Source organism: Microcaecilia unicolor, chromosome 1, assembly GCF_901765095.1.
Source record: "Microcaecilia unicolor chromosome 1, aMicUni1.1, whole genome shotgun sequence".
Classification (NCBI taxonomy): domain Eukaryota; kingdom Metazoa; phylum Chordata; class Amphibia; order Gymnophiona; family Siphonopidae; genus Microcaecilia; species Microcaecilia unicolor.
Genome location: NC_044031.1, coordinates 542,330,770 through 542,351,390, shown reverse-complemented (window position 1 = coordinate 542,351,390; position 20,621 = coordinate 542,330,770). Strand labels below are relative to the sequence as shown.

General features: G+C 44.1%; 1 protein-coding gene across 1 annotated transcript in view; it reads right to left on the bottom strand.

Annotated features, from left to right (window-relative positions):
• ESRP1 (epithelial splicing regulatory protein 1) overlaps nt 1–20,621 on the bottom strand; it is a 205,518-nt gene that overhangs the window by 172,408 nt on the left and 12,489 nt on the right. Inside the window, 2 exon segments of the mRNA XM_030216735.1 lie at nt 617–731; nt 11,517–11,630. Of these exon segments, the coding sequence (XP_030072595.1) occupies nt 617–731; nt 11,517–11,630 (229 nt within the window).

Sequence of the window (20,621 nt, the reverse complement as noted above, 5' to 3'; positions counted from 1 at the left end):
TTGAGAGTTTTATGTACAAGGACTACCTAAGAAGGAACTACACTAAGTTTTGATCATGGATTTATGCAGCCCTTTTAGTTACCAACAAAGTAGCTTCAATAAAAGTCATAGTTAAAAAAAACCAAACAGGAATTCCTAAACTTGAGCCATAGAGAAATAAAGCAACTTGCCTAGGGTCAGTGTCTGAGGCAGCAAGGGGTCAAACTCATGGGCCAGGTCCACCCATAATGCAAAGCTACAATCACTAGACCACTCTTTCTCCCCAGCCACTATTAACCCTCATCACAAGAAAACCTGACTTCACCATCTAGAGGGAGTGGTGTAGCATTTCAATTAATGGTTTGAAAAACCAAAAAGGTCCATGTTGAAGTTACTACCACTCACTTTAATCTTGGGCAAGTGACATTACTCCCAGTTGCCTCAGGCAATGACAGATGGTAAGCTCTTTTGGAGATGGAAGGCTTTGTAGCTGTATATAATTTGTAGTACAACATTGTGAAGTGTGAAAATAAATCTACTAGCATATTAGTGGAAAAATGTTTTTATGGGCACATTGGTCATAAATCCTGTCTCACTGTATTGTGCTGCCACAGGTGCTTCTTTTTTGGAAGGATACAATCTACCATTGCTGCAATATCCAGTTCATTAACGTCAGCTGATCCAGGGCACCCCTTCTTGAACTCTTTCCGAAGGTCGAAAAAGGAATAGAAGCATTCGGGCAACAGGATGCTCTGTCGGAGGACAAGGCAGCAGGTGTTATCCAAGCCTACTGATCATGCCACGTACACAGCATAGACAAGGCTCAGAAAAGAAGAGCAGCTGTACACAATGAATCCCTTTTTGGTGTAAAAAAAAAAAAAATCAGGTGTGCCAGAATTCCAGCTAATATAACCCTTTTGGCAAGAATAAGTCCCATTATATCTTACATAGTCTCATTTGTTTATAATCATAGCCTTTCATAGGTGCCATGCCCTCCGCTGTACTCCCCTCCCCCAAAAGGTTTGACGGCATTAAAATGCTTTCCTTGCAGGTTATGGTTATAAAAACTAAAGCTCAAAATGAAGTAGGCAATCTTTCTATGAACCAATTTAATCTGTTATTAGCTCATTTTGCAGTGACCTAACAAAAAGAGCACATCTCTATGTGTACCCTTCCTTCAATCCTGGAAACAAATTTCTTCTTTCAGATCCTGACATTCACATCAAGTAAATCTAGAGGACAATATTTATCATAACTTACAATGCTGGCAGGAAAATAAAGTTCTTCAGAAAATATTAAAATGAGGCTGTTTCTATTGTCAAAAATAAACCAACCACAAAAAAAAAATACATAAAACAGAAAAAGCATGTTCAACAAAATATGACTTTTCTATTGTTAATATGAAAATTAGTGGCACAGTTAACACACGACCTTGCTGCCCAGAAGGTCATTTACAGATATGAACTGCCCAAAGGTTTATAGGCACTGCTATGAGGTGCCAACATACAGGGCTGACATTAGGGGGTAGCAAACAGGGCAAATCCTCACAAGAGACTCCCGAGAAAACTGGGATAGGAAGCAATGATCTGGTGTGGATTACGAATTGGTTATTGGACAGAAAACAGAGGGTAGGGTTAAATGGTCATGTCTCTCAGTGAAGGAGGGTGAACAATGGAGTGCCACAGGGACCAGTACTATTTAACATTTATAAGTGATATGGAAATCAGAACGACAAGTGAGGCGATTAAATTTGCAGATGACAGAAAACGATTCAATGCTGCTACAACACATGCGGTCTATGAAATATTCCAGGAAGACCTTAGGAAATTGGAAGACTGGACACTCCAATGGCAGATGAAATTTAATGTGGACAAATGCAAGGTGATACACATTGGGAAGAAGAATAATCCAAATCAATTACCTGATGCTAAGGTCCACCTCGGGGGGAGGGGGGGGGTCAGCTTCCCCTCCCCCCGCATTGAAATGACAGCTTCCCGCAGCCACGGCCTCCCCGCCATCCTCCGAACCCCTGAGGCACCGCCCACCTTGAGGTCGTCGTCGCCGCCGCTCCCTCCCTCCATCCGCCCTCCTCCGTCTGCCACCAGGCCGGGCCCTCACAGTGCCTCTCACCTCCGTGTGAAGGCGCTGGAGCAAGCAACAACTGATCGCTTCCCTTCGGACTTCCCTCCTTTCCTCCCTGGCCCACCCTCGTCTGACGTAAGACGAGGGCGAGCCAGGGAGGAAACGAGGGAAGTCCGAAGGGAGGCGATCAGCTGTTGCCTGCTGCAGCGCTTTCACACAGTGAGAGGTGCTGTGAGGGCCCGGTGGCAGACGGAGGGGGGGGGGGCGGAGGACGTCCATAGGCACAGCTCGTTTTTTTTTTAAATATATATATATATAGTGAAGGATGACCTCGGGGGGGGGGGGGGGGGCTGAGCTAAACACGCTCAACTGAGTGAAGCACGTCCATAAAGGACGTCCCTAACGAGTACTTTTTTTCCCCAATTTATTTTTTGTAACATTTATAGATGTTTTTCAATCCCGTGCAGCCCCGACAGGTACAGACCTTTCATTAGATTTTCTAGCGTTAAGGCAATGAAAAGGTTAGTGCATCTCATTACAACAGGGTTTCTACACAATTTGCTCATCTGCATTCCGTTTTCGTTAGCTGCTACCATTGTCAGAAAATGGCTCGGAGAAGTCTTTAGTGCATGCCAGGGTTTACTACTTGCTCGTTAATGGCTAGTTTAGTGCCTTGTTTATTTAGGGGCTAATGCTCAGAACCAAATATGGGCGCTCAAAGTGAACTAGCACCTGCATTAGTAAGCTCAGATTGCCTCAGAGACTCTACTGTGAGAGAACATGCATATCAAAGATATGTGCCAACAGCATGCAAATGAGGTCCTTTCCTATTCCCTCCCAATGCTCAGAGAACAGCGCAGAAAACAAAACTGCCTCATCGCTGAAAAAAAAAAAAAAAAAAAACCAGCTCAGAGCAGGCGTTAGGGTTTTTGAAGAGAGCAGCTCACGATTTTCTCTATAAAAATCTGTCAGTTTATATTTGAAAGTATTAGGAAGCCCGTGCAAGCCCCTAAGCGCTGGCAGTGAGAGGCCAGTGTGCGCGTCAGAGGAAACCCAAAAGTGAAAGAACATTGGCGCCCAATTCCTGCATTTAAATATAAGCCTTCCAAGTAAAAAAAAAAATTGAAATGCTTATATTTTGAAAGGCTTAGAAAACAAACACCAATGTGTGTTTTCACTTTTGGGTTTGCCAGGCACATGCGCACAGGACCTGAGCGTACCATGACAGACTTCCACCCCCTTGCTTTCACTTTTACAGCACGCACATAATTTAAATACCATTTCCTCTGAGCATTGGCGAGCTAGGTTTCTGTGCTGTTCTAGCAACACGGCTTCTGCACTGTTGGTTTACCACGGAAGCTCTGAGCATTGACCCATTACTCTTAATAAGTACACAAGGATTGCCCTACTGGAAGGTCCATCAAGCCCAGCATCTTGTTTCCAACAGTGGCCAATCCAGGTCACAAGTGCCTGGCAAATCCTAAAACAGTACAATACAGTTTATGCTGCTTATTCTAGAAATAAAGCAGTGGATTTTCCCCAAGTCCATTTTAATAATGGTCTATGGACTTTTCCTTTAGGAAGTCATCTAAACCTTTTTTAAACCCCGCTAAGCTAACTGCCTTTACTACATTCTCTGGCAACAAACTGCAGAGTTTAATTATACATTGAGTGAAGAAATACTTCTGTATCCTTCCTATTAATACCTAATTGTTTTATATAGACAGCTAGGTATGCAATACGCAGGATGTTTGCTTGAATGTTCACTATATATTAAGATCTGTTTAAATACAGACTATTTCCACAATACAAAACCAGGTTACTGATCAAGAAAAAGCTTGAAAATAGTGTTTTTTTTACGCTAATCATGTTGAAGGTCTGCGCCATATGTTTTGAAAGTTGATCCAGAGTAAAAATCATGACAATTTTGATTCTAGACCCCGAACGCCTTTACGGTACTATGTAAGCTACATTGAGCCTGCAAATAGGTGGGAAAATGTGGGATACAAATGTAACAAACAAACAAATAAGTAGGTCGATATGAACCTGGCCTTGGCAACACCACAGGTACTCAATGTCTTAATGGAGTCCGTGTACAAAGAATATCCTAAATTAAAACAAATCAGTTGTTAATATAAATTTTACTGCCTGATAACTAAATTCCTACCAAAAGGGGGGGGGGGGGGAGTCTAGTGTATGTGGCTACAGAATGACACTGGGACATCCCTGTGTCATTTTCTACTCTGAAGCCTGTTAAAGAACTGGACTGTTATGTTTGAGTGATGCCTACAACGATATTCTGATTTTTTGGAACAACAAGCAAACATGCTGGCCACAACTAGAAAAGTTTACATGAAGGATCCCATACATCCTGCCAGCAGCACATCTTCTATTGCAGGAATGATTGTGGAAGACAGTAAAAGCTAGACAATGCTGAAATTGCTGATCACCTTATTCATCCACAGGATTTAAAAAAAATCATAACAGTGCTTCATAGGGGCATATTTCTCCCCTCTAGGGCATACAGAACAGGTTGTATTTTGTATCCCTGGACATTTTAACAGGGTGGATTAGGATTCCTTGGGTAGCAGAAATCAGCTATTGTTGGGGTTAGAAGGGTACAGGGTGGTGGTAGGGAGGAGGGTTATTATAGCTGCTCATTGTTTTATATTTGTAATTTACACACTACAGTTGCACAGCATATTGTTCCTTTTTATACTTTAATACAAAGATTTTAAATATAAAATCATAAGTGTTCGAGGCTTCTGCAGATGAGGACAGAGCCCATACGGACAGGGTAGGACCAGAGACAGAACCCGTGGGAACAAACTTTGTCCCCCGTATCATTCTCTATATATGGTATCCAAAGCATTAGAAATAATTTGGGGTTTTTTTTTTAATATTACTTATCTAATATTTCTATATTGATAAGGTAATTATCACATTAACAGCAACCAAGATGGAGGCCACATCAGTGCATTTTGGCCTACACTTTAGGAGTTTCCAGCTATAAACATAAGAACTTTGCGAATATACTTTGACAGAACACACCAGGATATACTACAGCATCCAAAAAGAATATAAGAATAGCCATACTGGGTTAGACCAATGGTCCATGTAGACCAGTATCCTGCTTCTAACAGTGGCCAATCCAGGTCAGAAGTACCTGGCAAAAACCCAATTAGTAGCAACATTTCATGCTACCAATCCAGTGGCAAACAGTGGCTTCCCCCATTTCCTTCTCAATAAAAGACATTGGACATTTCCTCCATAAACTTCTTCAAACCTTTTTTAAAACCAGATATACTAACCACCGTTACCATATCCTCTGGCAACAAGTTCCAGAGCTTAACTATTTGCCGAGTGAAATATTTCCTTCTATTTGTTTTAAAAATATTTCCATGTGATCTCAGTCTTCCACTTCAATTTCGGGAATCCATAAGGCCTTGTGGAATTTGGGCACTTATAGGGATCTGGAGGATATCAGAAATTGCTGGGAATCTGACACGGGATTGAACTTGAGATCGAGATATGCTCTCCACTATATGGAATATTCCAAGACTAACCAGTAGTGCTTCATATAGAAAGTGCTATTTTCGAGTCCTTCTGAAGGCCTATTTTACTAGGGTCCAAGTGGTCCATGCAGGGCCTGTCCTCTTCAATGTGTCCCAAATGCAGTAAGTCAGATAATACCTTTTCCCATGCTTTTTGGACTTGTGAAACAGTCAACTGCTTTTGGGATCGGATTATTGTGTACCTATTGTCGATTAGTTGGTGCCGGGTGGTACGGTCCCAGTCTTTTTTGCTGCTAGACCGCCCTGGATTGGGAGGGGGGAGCAGTTGAGGGCTAAGGGTTAATGCTTCGGAAAGCCTACTTGCTGGCACATAAATGTATTCTACAGACTTGGGTTTCGGATGCACCCCCTGAGTATTGGCACTGGCGTAATCAACTGCATCAATTGGTAACATGGGAGGCAAGGGAGACAAAAGGTTCACATAAGCATAAAATTCACTTTCTGAAGCTCTGGGGACCTTGTCTTCTTTGTCTCCCAGGAGAAGTTTAGTGATTGGCTGGATGAGTGGCTTGCTACATGAGTTCCGACTACATATGGGATCCTTAATTAATCATAGGTACCTGGGGGGGGGGTTAGGGTAAGGGAGAATGAAGCTATGACTTTCCCTGTTCCGGTGTCTTGAGGGGTCATAAGGAACCAGACCTTTCGAGACCTGGAGGGGGATTTGTGTTGTTCTAGTATTTGGGGATAGGTGGGAAAGGGAAGGTTAGGAGGGTTAGGGGGTGTTAAGGGAGGTGGGGTTTGTTACTATGATTATTGTTGATTTGAAGTTATTCAGCCCAGGGGTGGGACATGGGTGAAGGGAGTTAAATAAGAAATTATTAAAACAGGCCAACAATTATTTCTAATTTCTGTGCATTTCTGTGCTCTATTTGAATGGTCAAATACACTTTGTGATGAAACAATTGTATTTGTATTGGTTATGTTTGAGTCAACAATAAAAACTGATGAAATTAAAAACTATTCCCATGTAATTTAATTGAGTGTCCCCTGGTCTTTGTACTTTTTTGAAAGAGTGAAAAAACAATTCACTTTTACCTGTTCTACACCACACAGGATTTAGAACTCAAATGTATCCCCCCCATCAGCCATCTCTTTTCCAAGCGGAAGAGCCCTAACCTCTTTAGCTTTTCCTCATATGGGAGCAGTTCCATCCCCCTGATCATTTGGTAGCTTTTCTTTGAACCTTTTTAAATGTCAATGCATCTTTTTTGAGGTAGACAGTACTGAACACAATACTAAAGGTGATGTCATACAGAGACGTTATAATATTCTTATTTTGCATCCCTTTCCTAATAATTCCTAGCATCCTAGTTGCTTTTTTTGGCTGCCGTCACACACTGAGCAGAAGATTTCAGCGTTTGGTCTATATCGTAACCTAGATCTTTTTCTTGGGCTGATCCCCAAGGAGGACCCTAGCATCAGGTAACTATGATTCAGATTATTCTTCCCAATTTGCATCACTTTGCATTTGTCCACTTTAAATTTCATCTGCCATTTAGATGTCCAGTCTTCCAGTTTCTTAAGTCTTCCTGCCTTTTTATTTTTACAATCTGAATGTATTTTGACATTTAATCACTTCACTCATCATGCCAATTTCCAGATCATTTATAAGTATATTAAATAGCACCAGTACAGATCTCTATGGAACGCCACTGTTCACTCTCCTCCATTGAGAGAAATAACACATTGGTGAGGCAATATTTCCCTTGGCTGAATTCATGCTGCTCTTCCCATTAAGCTATGTTTAACTATGTGTTCCATAATTTTATTCTTTATAATAGTTTCCACTATTTTGCCTGGCACTGAAGTCAGACTTACGAGTCTGTAATTTCCCAGATCACCCCCCGGAACCCTTTTTAAAAAATTGGTGTTAAAACATTGGCCACTCTCCAATCTTCAGGTACTACTGCCAATTTTAACCACAGGTAACAGATCACTAGTAGCAGATCAGCAATTTCATAATTGCGTTCTTTGAGTACCCTGGTGTGTATACCATCTGGTCCAGGTGATTTATCACTAACTTGTTGATTTGGCTCTGTAAAAAAACAGGGGCCTTTATTAAGGATATTTTGTAGAGAACATAGGTACATATGAGCCATTATAAAATAGACTGTCAGAACAGGGTCGCCGAGACACAAAGCTAGGCTCGGGGCAAATAATGTTAAGGGGTCAGTTGCTGCTAACCCCCCCCCCCCAGTCCTCTACTTGCCTGGAATCATTGAATCAAGAGAGATGGCTCTGCAAGCCACGGGTCCTCCTTCCTGCCGTGTCCCACCTATGTGAAAACAGAAGTTAGTTCACAGGAGGCGGGAAGAAGGACCTGTGGCTGGAAGAGCAGTCTCACTCGATCGCTGCTCCTACCATCCATTCAAATGACTCCAAGCAAGTAGAGGATAGGGCGGTTGGAAGGGAGAGAAAGACACACTCTCATCTGGGCTGCCATCTCCAGTACTAGGGTTACCATATGTCCGGATTTCCCTGGACATGTCCTCTTTTTGAGGATATGTCCGGGGCGTCCGGCGGGTTTTGCCCGCCCGCTTGTCCGGATTTCTGGACAAACGGGCGGGCAGGCGAGCGGTGCCATGGGTCTCCCCTTCCCTCACTTACTATCTGCCCTGGTGGTCTAGTGACCTCTTCAGGGCAGGAAAGAACCCCCTCTTTCCTGCCCAGAGCGCTGCCTGCCCTTGCCCTGCATCCTTCTCAGTCTCGGGATTCAAAATGGCCGCCGAGAGTTGAAGCAGCCTCGCAAGACCAACTCTCGGCGGCCATTTTGAATCCCAAGCCGAGACCGAGAAAGATGCAGGGCAAGGCAGCGCTCCGGGCAGGAAAGAGGGGGTTCTTTCCTACCCCGAAGAGGTCACTAGACCACAAGGGCAGTAGATAGTAAGTAAGGGGAGGGGAGGGGAATACGTGACAAGGGGGAGGGGAATATGTGACAGGGGGCGGGGCGAGGATCCAAAAGGGACGTATTATGGGCTGGGAAGGGTGTGACATGTGTCCTCTTTTTCAGAGGACAAAATATGTTATCCCTAACCAGTACCCCCTTGGAGGCTAGGCCCAGGGGAATCTTGACCTCCCTGCCCCTACCTCAGAACCAGCCCCTGTTCCCCCCCTAATGCCTGCTCCCATATGTACACTTGCTGCAAAGTCAATGTAAATTTGTGTGTGTACTCTTATCTCCTGGACTCTATAAATGGCACATGGCCCTGAGATCTGCACAGAAATTATGGAGTGGTTATCAATTATTGATGTTAATTGGCTTTAATTTTGATTTGAATGCAGATCTGTCTGTGCGCAAATTCTATAAAGATCCAAAACCTCTCACAATCAAACAAAAGCGGCATGGTATGGGAGGGGCATGGGCAGGGCATTACAAAGAATTATGCACAGTGGGATTTGGGAGCTGTGCACCCAATTGTGCGCCAGGATTTAGTTGGTGTTAAGCACTATTCTAAGAGCACCCTTTATAGAACAGCGCTGAGCACAAGATTTTCCCCAGTTCCTACTTTTCAGTACCATTTACTAAATCTGGCCCTTTATGTATTCTCACATAATTTTATACGCTACTAATATATATCACAACTCCACCACAACCGAGGACATGCACATTTATACACGAGTATTGCATCCTGCAGTTTTATAAAGGGCCTTTTCCATGTGTACAATAGGCTTTACATATGAAAGCACTTTACAAAAATTACCCCTTTATAAGCTGTTCATTTGTTTAAATCAGCAATTTACATCCTTTACCCGATTCTAATTAATTTCCATTTTAATGTAGATTTTATCCTGTAAGCCACCAACTTTGTGCGAATGAAGTGGTATACTAAGTTATTAAACAATAAACAATTCATAGCATGATTCACTTTGCTCCAGCACACCATTACCTTCCTTTATGCCCCACCCCCTACCATCACCATCTTCTCTCCCCTCCCCTTGGGATTCCCTTCAACAAGCAAAAGGAAATCAGGCAAGCAGTGTTATCTGGTTGCTGCCTCCTGAATTCATAGCACAACTCTACTTATGCCAGATCCAATGACCCCAACACAGTTCCAGAGAGAAGCCAGCAGAGGTGATATCACCAGCATGCAGGGTGTGCTCTTTGACTCCCCCTGCTGGTTAGAGGGAGTTGCATAGCAAGGTCAATACTTCATTCCTAAGGTTGAGCCCAGCTAGCCGTCTTGTGGCTTGCCTAACAGCCCTCTGAGAGCCAGATTTGAGATTTGGGGGAGGCAGGGGGGGATCACTTACTAAAAGCACATACTATCAGTAAGTGACTATATAGTTCATTTTCCTTTCAAATATTTAAACCACATCTTGCCCTCTATGTGGTCATCCAAGGGAAAGTGAAAAGCCCGCGTGCATCTGGAACCAGCTTTGCAACAGTGAAAATCTCTTTCATCCCAAACATGTCAATTAGCTTGCTGAATTAGGACAGTGGTTCCCAACCCAGTCCAAGACACACCCAGCAAGTCAAGTTTTCAGGACATCCACAACAAATATGCATGAGACAGATGCATACAATGGAGGCAGTGAATGCAGATCTCTCACATGTATATTCATTACAATGTCCTGAAACACCCAGCCAGTCAAGTTGTCTCAAGGACAGGAGTGTGAGCCATTACCTTTGAATACAGCTACAACCACACTCACCAATATATTGTTCTTCTAAACACTTTGCCAATTAACTTTTGAAACACTTATGACAGTAAAAATTACATACTTCACCACTCTACAGTCAGAGAGGTTTAAACCTTGAAAACTGATATCTCTAAAGCTACAGGTCATGATCCAGCGTTTGGAGCACATTGCCCCATGGCAAAATTACTGGCTACAAAACCATTGAAAGCACCTGCATTCCTGGCACAATTTTTAAAAACATCAATCAAAGCTATTAAAGCACCATCCATTTCCTGTTAACCTGTGCAATGCCAGGGCCACCAAGAGACAGCCGGGGCAGGACCACCCCACCGACCCCCCCTCCCCCAACACACTCGGCCCAGTGCCCCTGCCCTTCTTGTATCTTGTCATCTCCTGCATGCTAGGACCCGGATGATTTCATTCAACACGACAACTCGGTTATCGCGTTAATACAATCATCTGGGTCCTGGCACGCAGGAACAGGGATTTTTTTTTTATTTTATTTATTTATGTTAATTTATATACCGTATCTTATTGCATCTGCAAAACAGAACGGTTTACATATATATAAAAAAATTGGTATATACAAATAAACAGACATAGGAATTCCATTCATGACAGGAAAGCACAGCAATCAAGATAAACTACATAATAAATCAATACAAGATAAAAAGACAGACCTGGGGAAATTTTCCCCCTTTGCCCCCTCCTCTCAGTGGCCCTGGAAATGCCCACTTATATATATATATATAAATAATTTTTCTTTTTTTAAACAGGTTACAGATCACTAATAGCAGATCAGCAATTTCATGATTCATATATATATAGTGGGCATTGCCAGGGCCGCTGAGGGGAGGGGGCAAAGGGGGAAAATTTCCCAGGTCTGGCTTCCAAGGGGGGCCCGGTGCAGGCAAGGTTTGTAGGGACCACTAGAAGCTTCTGCCTGCTTCCAGGTCTGTATATAAAATGAGAAACCTAATATAGTTACAGCTACTAAATCAAATGATGCCCAATTCATTGTTAAAGCAGGATTATAAAATTGTTCTACTCACTCAACCTTTGAAAAATGCTCCAAATCTACCCTCAACACTCTAAGCCAGTCTGCTATAAATCAAGTATTTAAAATGCTGAAGCTGCTATGGAAAAGTGCACAGATTTAAGTAAAAGGGCACAGCTACTTCTTTGTACTTAACAAGCTCCACACTATTTTTGATTTTATAGGTTGCAAGCCCTTACCTTTTTGGAAGCTTCAGGGTGGAGAACCTGTCTGATGTGAAGCTGCCCGTCCGTACAGAGACAGAAAGAGGTACCCACCCCAATGTTTAGCTCGTTGCTCACAGACTGGTTAAACTGCAGGGCAGAAGAGGACAAGAAAATGTTTAAAAAAAAAAAAAAAAAACTCAACAGCCCTCTGCATGCAAGACATAGAAGACTGCATCCACCCCCCAGCATCAGATCTAGTGAAAAGGGCTGAAAAGCCTGACCCAATGTGCATGGTGAACAGCAAAAGCAATCCCACCATAAAAAGGACCTCAAATTAGCATGTATTAAATGAGAAGCTGAAGTGCCAGCTGAGCTCCTACAGCACAATCTCTGCTCTCTGGAGCTCCATGACCAGGAAACGCCTCTACAAAAGGTGATACATTTATTCAGAGTCGCTTTATCCTGCATATCTTTAATTTTTATATAAATACAATTTTTAATTGTACTTAATCACATAATTAGGGGTGGGACATAGCCAGCAATCCATTGAGGGGCATACCCATTTCCTTTCCCCCCACATTAGTTATCATACCTTTGCTGGTGGGGATGCTGACGTCCTACAGTAGAAGAAATCCACTACCAAAGCAGCTCACTTCCTATCCTTGTGCTGCCTCAGGAGCAAGGAAGCCGGCGGACTACCTCCAGCCAGGGAGTGCAGTCATCAGCGAGCAAGGACAATGCGCTTTGGTGCAGCTAGTAGTCCCCCTCACCATAGCATCACGATCACCTGATGCCCCCCCTCTTCCACTAGGAAGAGGAGGAACATCAAGGGTTCATTTGATGACCGAATTTATATAGATTCTATAGGAGTCCCCAGTGGGGTGCCAGATGAATTTAAAGCTCATAACCAAATTGCTGCAGGTTTTGAATCTGCATTATTTTGGTGGTCCACTATTAACAAGACGTTGATTGGATTAACTATATTTATTATAACCAACAGCGTTTTATCAATTACACTCAAGATGCAGTTAAAGGTATCGCCTCTCAATTGGATGCTACCAGCCGGATGGCATGGGAAAACCGGATGGTCCTTGACATATTAGCGGAAAAGGAGGCGTTTGTGTCATGCTTGGAGGACACTGTTGTACTTTTATTCCTAATACTGCACCTGATGAAACTATAACCAAGGCTTTGCAAGGACTTACCACCCTAGCTGATGAGCTTGCTGAGAATTCTGGACAGGGTGCATGGATAATATTTTTGGGATATGGAAAACTTTCATATTATCTAGCTTAACCACATTGATCATCATTATTGCTGTATTTGTATTACTTAGCTGTTGTGTAATACCCTGTATAAGGAGCTTGGTGCAACAGTTAATTGAAACTGCTTTAAGAGAACCTATAGGACATGCATATGTACTGTATGAAAGATTATGCATTAACACTGAGATTGCGAATGTTGAAAATAATGTTTAATTTCTTTGGGACATTCCTTGTTCCGCATCATTATCTTCCTCTAGGATCATTTAGATGGTAAAGCATTGTAAGTAACATAAGGCCCGGGGAAGGTTGAAGGGGGGCAATTTACATCTCACTCTAACCACCTTTTCTTGTTACCTATAGCCCGATACCTGTAAAACACAGTTGACATTGTGACTTATACCCACAATCTCCCTAAGCTTAACATGCATCTGAAAAGGAACACTGCTCCCCTCTGGAATGGACGGGACTACAGCAAAGGTTCAAATGAAGCCCTTACTCTCGAAGGCCTTCAAGGAGGGAGATGTAAATAATGAGCACAGGTCATGCACCATGGAACAGGGCCAAAGGGCAAAAACTGATAAGCATGTGAACCAGAAACTCATGACCTGATAAGACATTCCTGCGTGCAAGCAGGCATGAGAAAGAAGCAATTATGAATAGACAAAAAAATATGGTTTAGCAACAGAGGGGGAAACAGATGGTGTTGAAAGAAAACAGAATGATCTCTGAGGAAGATAACTTCCTAAACCTATGTGAAGTGTTATCTAAAATAAAGGTATATAAGCAGTTGAATCAGAACAATACTTGGAGAGACGGTTACAGATAACACCTATGTGTAGCAGTGCTGTCCTCCCATGAGAAACTATTGATTTTCTCATACGTGGCCTTAGTCTTATCACTCCAAATTGTGAGTGGCTAGTACATAATAATTTTGGAGTGGTGGTAAAAAGACTAGAATATAACAATGCTTAGTTCATGCACAAACTGAGCACGATTGGAGAGTACAAACATTGGTGGCTGGAGGCACTCGCAGACTTCCTCAATCCTGAGGCAGTACGATGAGGAAGGGGGTGACTCGGGCAGTGGATTTCTTCAACTGGTGGGGCTTCAGGTACCCCACCAGTCATTGAATAGGTACTGCAGCTTCAGAGGGGCCCAAGTCTCTAAGGCCCCTCTCCTCTGGCTATGCCACTCATTAAAAGCCCAACATCATCCTTCTCCCATCTCCAAGTCCAACTCTCACTCCCTTCTTCCTCTTTCCCCCCAGGGTCCATTATCCCTAACTCCCAACCCACCCACCCCCGGAAAAACACCTTTCCCTCCACCATCTCCACCTCAGGTACACTACCTCTCTCTCCTTTCCTTCCTCTATCATTTCCTCCCTATTTCCTCCACCACCTTTCTCTTCTTTCTCTCCACCCCACGTCCATTATCTCTCTATCCCCATCTCCAAGCCCAACATCTCTCCCCCCCCCCCCCAGTGCACAGTCCAGCATTTCTCCCTCCTCTTTTGGCCCTGACCACAGTTCTCTCTCAATTCCCTCCCCACTGCTGACCACCTGCCTGAAGGGTCTCTCTCAATTCCAACCCTCCCCCCTAATGGAGGATCGCCAGTGGCTGGCTGGCTCTCCTCTCCTACCCAGTTTACCTGTGGCCTGCACTGGGTCTTCCCCTCAGACCTGTCCCCAACAGGAAGTTGTGTCAGAAGGGGGCAGGACGGTCAGAGGGAAAGACCCAGTGCAGAACACAGGCAGCTTTTCAGTACGGATGCCACAAGGCCAAAGACTTACTGAAATAAAACTGAAAAAGGAAAACTGGGTGAAAGGGGAGGGGAGATGCCAGAGGAAGGCAGAAGGTTAATCATTAATTGTGATTACATTTTTAACCGCAATTAATCACATATTAATTGCAGTGTTAATCACAATTAACATGCAACCCTATGAGTGAGGGACAATACTATCAGATGCCCATGTCAGAAAGTGTATGTGGGCCAGACAGTACCATCCTGTGCCCATGTCGGCCAGACATGTTAGTTCAAAGTCAGAATGTCTGAACATCAGAGTGCTATTCAGAGATTGAAGCAAGAAGTCCCAATGGTAAAGCACTGTGTGGAATTCAATTTTGCATATGAGGGTCTGCATTGTTTTATTTTGGACCATATTCCTATCGAAAACGGAGGTGATCACTGACATTTGTTACAACACAAAGCAAAGGTGGATATTTAATCTGCAGTCAGTTCAACTTCTGGGTCTGAATCATGACATTTGTTCTATTTCTATTGATTTGAAAAATTGCTTTTGATGACAATTGGTGGAAAAGAGTATGACACCATGGGAGTCTGGTGGGGTGAGTTATAAGAATGCAAAGATGCCGGGTTTTTTAAATCAGTGTAAGGAATGCATTAGATGGTCCGTCCACACCCCGAGGAAGCGAGGCAAGAGGTATCTGAAAAACAAGGACCTTTGTCGGTATTGGAATGGACATTCCTGTGCTGAACTGGTAACTTAAGCACCCGTTAGAGGATTGGATGGCAGTCTTAACAGAAGTTTTTTTGTCCTGTTCAAGTTTAGATTGAATTGCACTATAGCAGGTTGCATTAATTATTCTTAAGAACAATGTTTAAAATTTATGAACATTTAAGAATCGTAGTGTTAACCAGAGATGGAGGTTTTTTTATGCCAATGATGGAACAAATGAAGCACATATAAAGTGCTCAAATAAATCCGAGGCTTTTTCCTCCACACTGGTTGATATTGCATTCCACACTGAGGGTTTAAAAAAAAGTGAGGACGGATGTGTTTATATGAATGATTAATTTTTAAACCTGCACAGTCAGCACACCGGCAATACATGAAAACCTAACAAATTTGATAATCACTAGGTTCCTCTGAACTATAATAAGGTAAACCAAAATTATAGAAACAGATTAAAATATTTAACTGCATTATGATGTGTTTGAGGTTTGTGTTTTGTAATAGAAGGGTGTGGTATGGTTTAGAAATGTTGATTTAAATTCAATGCTTTTATCAATAGAAAAGATCACCCTGCCTGCGAGCATATTGTCACCTTCAGAAATCAACAGGTTTTTTTATGCAACCCCACAACAGAGCTGCAACCCAAATTTTGTATTTAATACTAACATACTTGTAATTTGAAACTAGTAACTCAGACAACAACTATTCTATCTTTAAAAGTTGCTCTGAGCAGTAACTGATTACAGGTTTGCTGGGATATTACCACATTACAACATGCAGAGATCGGTTTCAGCTGTCATCCCAAGACCTGTCAAATGTTAGTAAAAACCTCTCCAGTCAACCCCTCCGAAATGACACCATCTTGTTGTGGTAGAGGGTCTTGTGTGTTTCCATGACTCAGAGGGCTTTGCTGTAGGACCACCCATATCAGACAGGCCTCTGAGGAGAAACCAAAGTGTGTCCTAAACCTGCTGGAGGACTAAGATGGTGCCAGAAGAGTTTGTGTTGGACAGAGCTCTGTGATCAGAGTTCCTCTGGTTCTGAAATAGAGATGAGAAGGGAAAACCCCTGACTTACCATTCCATGCCCAAGAACCCTCTACACATTGTCTGGCCAGCGTTTGAGAATTGCTGTGTCCGTTCAGTAATTGAGAGAAAAGTGTGGTTGCTGGCAGTCCCAAGAGGTTGCAGCAGAGCTTGACTGATGTGCAAAGCGCACCGTGGCAACCCGGAATCACTACAGAAGGGAGCTCAAGATAACTCACTATCTGCAGAGGAGTACAGTTTGCTGCTCCCACGGAGGGGATCATTCTGGCTACCTCTTTAGGGGAATGGGAGGAGTGCATGAGTGAAATAATCAGTGTCACTGACCTGGTCACTCGATTCCCTCTGCTGGTTAAGCTGAATCAAGATGTGGGAACATCTGAGATGCCTTTCAGATAGTGGACTCCTCTCTACAGATCGACATCTTTAATCATCTACTTCTTAATTATGATATTACTGCCAATCTCGAGCTGGGTGAGTACAGAGTTTTTATGCCTGGAAGACGGTCAGCATAAAGTGACTCTCTGGATGTGATGGTTTTTCTGAAGAATTCCATGGAGCTAAACTTTCTGCTGGAACCTGAGGTTATGATGTTGGATTATGCACTGGACATGAGAGAAATGTTTTTATGGGAGCATTGTTCAATGCTTTCCCCCCCCCGATTCCTTTTTTGGACCCAACTCTGAAGAAAGAACTTACTGGCCTTAAAACCTTAAAGGGGCCAAGAAAAAAGCAAGGCAAACGATCCGCAAACTCCAAGATGGAAAACAACGAAGCAGATCAGTGGAAAATGTAAACAAACTTTATTAATAGCATATACTCTATATAAAGTTTGTTTACATTTTCCACTGATCTGCTTCATTGTTTTCCATCTTGAAACCTTAAGTCCCAAATTTCCTTGTTTTTGTTTTGTACTTTATGGTGCATAATGGCTTTTTTTTTTCCCCTCGCCCCTAAACAGCATCAGAATTTTTTTTTTCTTTTTTTAAATTATGGAGAAGGTTCACTGTTTTCGCAATTCCTGTAGTTAATCCTTAACCGGTTTGCTATATTTACTCCACTGCCTTTAATATTATTTATTTTGGGGGGAGGGGTGTTCCTATATTGATTTATCATTATATATTGGTATTCTATAACCTTAGCATGCAAATTTCATAGCGCGTAACTGCAAGGGAGTGTGAACAGCTCAGGAGCATACCTAGAATTTATATACTAAGATTATAGAATACCTACAATTACACACACAATTAACATTTAGTCACAGACATTTACACCAGCCACTGACATATTGTAAGTAGCTGTGTCTAAATGTTGACCAACTTACACTAGTATTCTTTAAAAGGGAAAATTAGGTTCTTACCTTGGTAATTTTCTTTCCTTTAGTCATAGCAGATGAAGCCATTACGTATGGGTTGTGTCCATCAACCAGCAGGGGGAAATAGAGAGCACTCAACTTCACAGTGCCTCATGGCCAGCCAGCTCCACTGCCTCTTCAGTATTTGAAGCTTCCAAAGCAGTATGGCAAACTGCAATGGGAATAACATGAACTTTCCTCACAGCGAACGATGGCCTCTTAACAAGGGCATGAACTCAAAAGGAGGGAATGAACACATCCTCCTGGAGGGAATAAACTCGTCCTCCTTATTGTATAACTGGAGGGGATACACGCAACCTCCTGGAGGGAATGGACTCATCCTCCTATAAGTGAACATGAATCCTGAAGACTGTTTTCCAACTTTCTCCCAAGGAAGGAACTTCAGGAAACAAGAACAGAACCTGAAACAGATTCACAGCATACAGACAATCATACAGGGAGGGCTCATGGCTTCATCTGCTATGACTAAAGGAAAGAAAATTACCAAGGTAAGAACCTAATTTTCCCTTCCTTGTCATCAAGCAGATGAAGCCATTACGTATGGGATGTAACAAAGCAATCCCTAAATAGGGTGGGAACAGGTCACACCACGCGCCAGCACTTGTGCTCCAAAACGCGCATCCCTCCTAGCAGCCACATCCAGCCTGTAATGTCGGGCAAAAGAGAGCTTAGAAGCCCATGTTGCTGCACTGCATATCTCTTGACGAGAGAGTGCTCCAGTTTCAGCCCAAGAGGAAGAAATCGCTCTGGTAGAATGCGCCTTAAAGGCTATAGGCGAAGACCGGCCGGCAAGCAGATAAGCTGAAAAGATAGTTTCTTTGAGCCAGCGGGCAATAGTGGCTTTAGACGCTGGAGACCCTCTGCGAGAACCTGATAGCAAAACAAACAGATCATAGATCCTGAAAGAGATAGTAACTCGCAGATACTGCAGCAGAGTCCTGCGCACATCCAACAGGTGCAACTGCCCAAAAGATTCTGGAAACTCCTCCTTATCAAAGGAGGGCAAGAAAATAGGCTGGTTTAGGTGAAACGCTGAAACCACTTTAGGCATGAAGGAAGGCACGGTCCGAACCGTGACCCCGGACTCTGAGAATTGCAGAAATGGGTCTCTACAGGACAGCGCCTGGAGCTCTGACACCCATCTCGGCGAAGTAATGGCCACAAGAAAAAACGGCCTTAAGTGTCAAATCTTTCTCCGATGCTCGCCGAAGCGGCTCAAAAGGAGAAGCCTGCAGGGCCTTCAAAACTAGCCCCAGGTTTCAAGCTGGACAGGGTGCTCGCACGGAAGGCCGGAGTCGAAGCACCCCACTAAGAAACTGTGCCACATCTGGATGAGCAGCTAAAGACACACCTTCAACCTTACCATGAAGGGAGGCCAACGCTGCCACTTGCACCCGCAGGGAATTATAGGCCAAGCCTATTTCTACACCATCCTGCAAAAAAGTCCAGAATCGGCGAGACAGGAGCCCGCATGGGTGTGGTCGCTTTTGAAGAACACCAAGACTCAAACTGGCGCCAAATCCTGGCATAAGCCACGGAAGTGGAACGCTTGTGGGCCTGCAAGAGAGTGGAAATGACTGAGTTTGAATAGCCTTTGTCCCTCAATTGCGCCCTCTCAATCGCCATGCCATAAGACCAAAGCGGCAGGCATCCTCCATGGCTACCGGGCCCTGTGACAACAGGTTCGGTACCAGAGGTAAAGGAAGGGGAGCCTCCACTAGCATCTGTCGGAGGTCTGCATACCAAGGCCTCCTGGGCCAATCTGGGGTGATGAGGACCACTTCTCCTGGGTGCAGCCGAATCCGCAGGAGCACGCACCCTATCAAGGGCCACAGAGGTAACACATATAGTAGGCCCGGAGGCCAGGCCTGAGTCAAGGCATCCAACCCTGCCGAGCGAGGATCTCTCCGTCTGCTGAAGAAGTACGGGACTTTGGCATTTGAACTTGTCGCCATAAGAGCCATCACGGGCTTGCCCCATTTGGCACATATCTGCAGGAATACTTCGTCTGCTAGCTCCCATTCTGCTGGATCGATCTGATGCCTGCTTAGATAATCGGCTTGCACGTTGCTCTGACCTGCAATGTGAGCTGCCAACAGAAACTGAAGATGCAGCTCGGCCCAGTGGCAAATCTGTTCAGCCTGCGAGGCCAGTGCTCTGCACTGAGTGCCGCCTTGTCGATTTATGTAGGCCACTGCTGTCGTGTTGTCCGACATCACTCTTGACAGCCAATCCTTCCAGGGTCACTTGAAAGGCCAGAAGCGCCTGAAACACCGCTTTCAACTCCAGGCGGTTGATGGATCACTCTGACTCCTTGGGTGTCCATAGACCCTGGGCATGCTTCCCCATGCAATGAGCGCCCCAGCCCTTCAGGCTGGCATCTGTCACTACTAGACACCAATCGGGGAACACCAGCGCATTCCTCGCTGCAGCATGCTGAGAGCCACCAACTCCATGCTGAGTCGGGCTGCAGGGAGCCAAGAAAGTCTGCATTGATAATCCTGGGAAACTGGAGACCATCTTTGAAGTAGGGAATACTGTAGAGGTCTCAAGTGCGCTCTCGCCCAGGGCACCACTTCCAATGTGGCTGTCATCGATCCCAGCAGCTGGACAATGTCCCAAGCTCGCGGGCGGGGCATCCTCAGGAGCAGACAGACCTGATTCTGAAGCTTGCACCGCCTTAGCTCGGGTAGGTATACATAGCCCGAGTCTGTGTCGAACCTGGCCCCCAAATATTCTAGAGATTGCGAGGGGGTCAGGTGACTTTTGGCCATATTGACGACCCAGCCTAGAGACTGAAGTACTGAGACCACTCTGGCTGTAGCTTGATAGTTCTCTGTTACAGAGTCTGCTCTGATGAGCCAGTCGTCTAGGTACGGGTGAACCCTGATACCTTCTCGCCTGAGCAAAACAGCTACTACCACCATTACCTTCGAAAAGGTTTGGGGAGCTGTGGCGAGGCCAAAAGGCAAGGCCCGGAA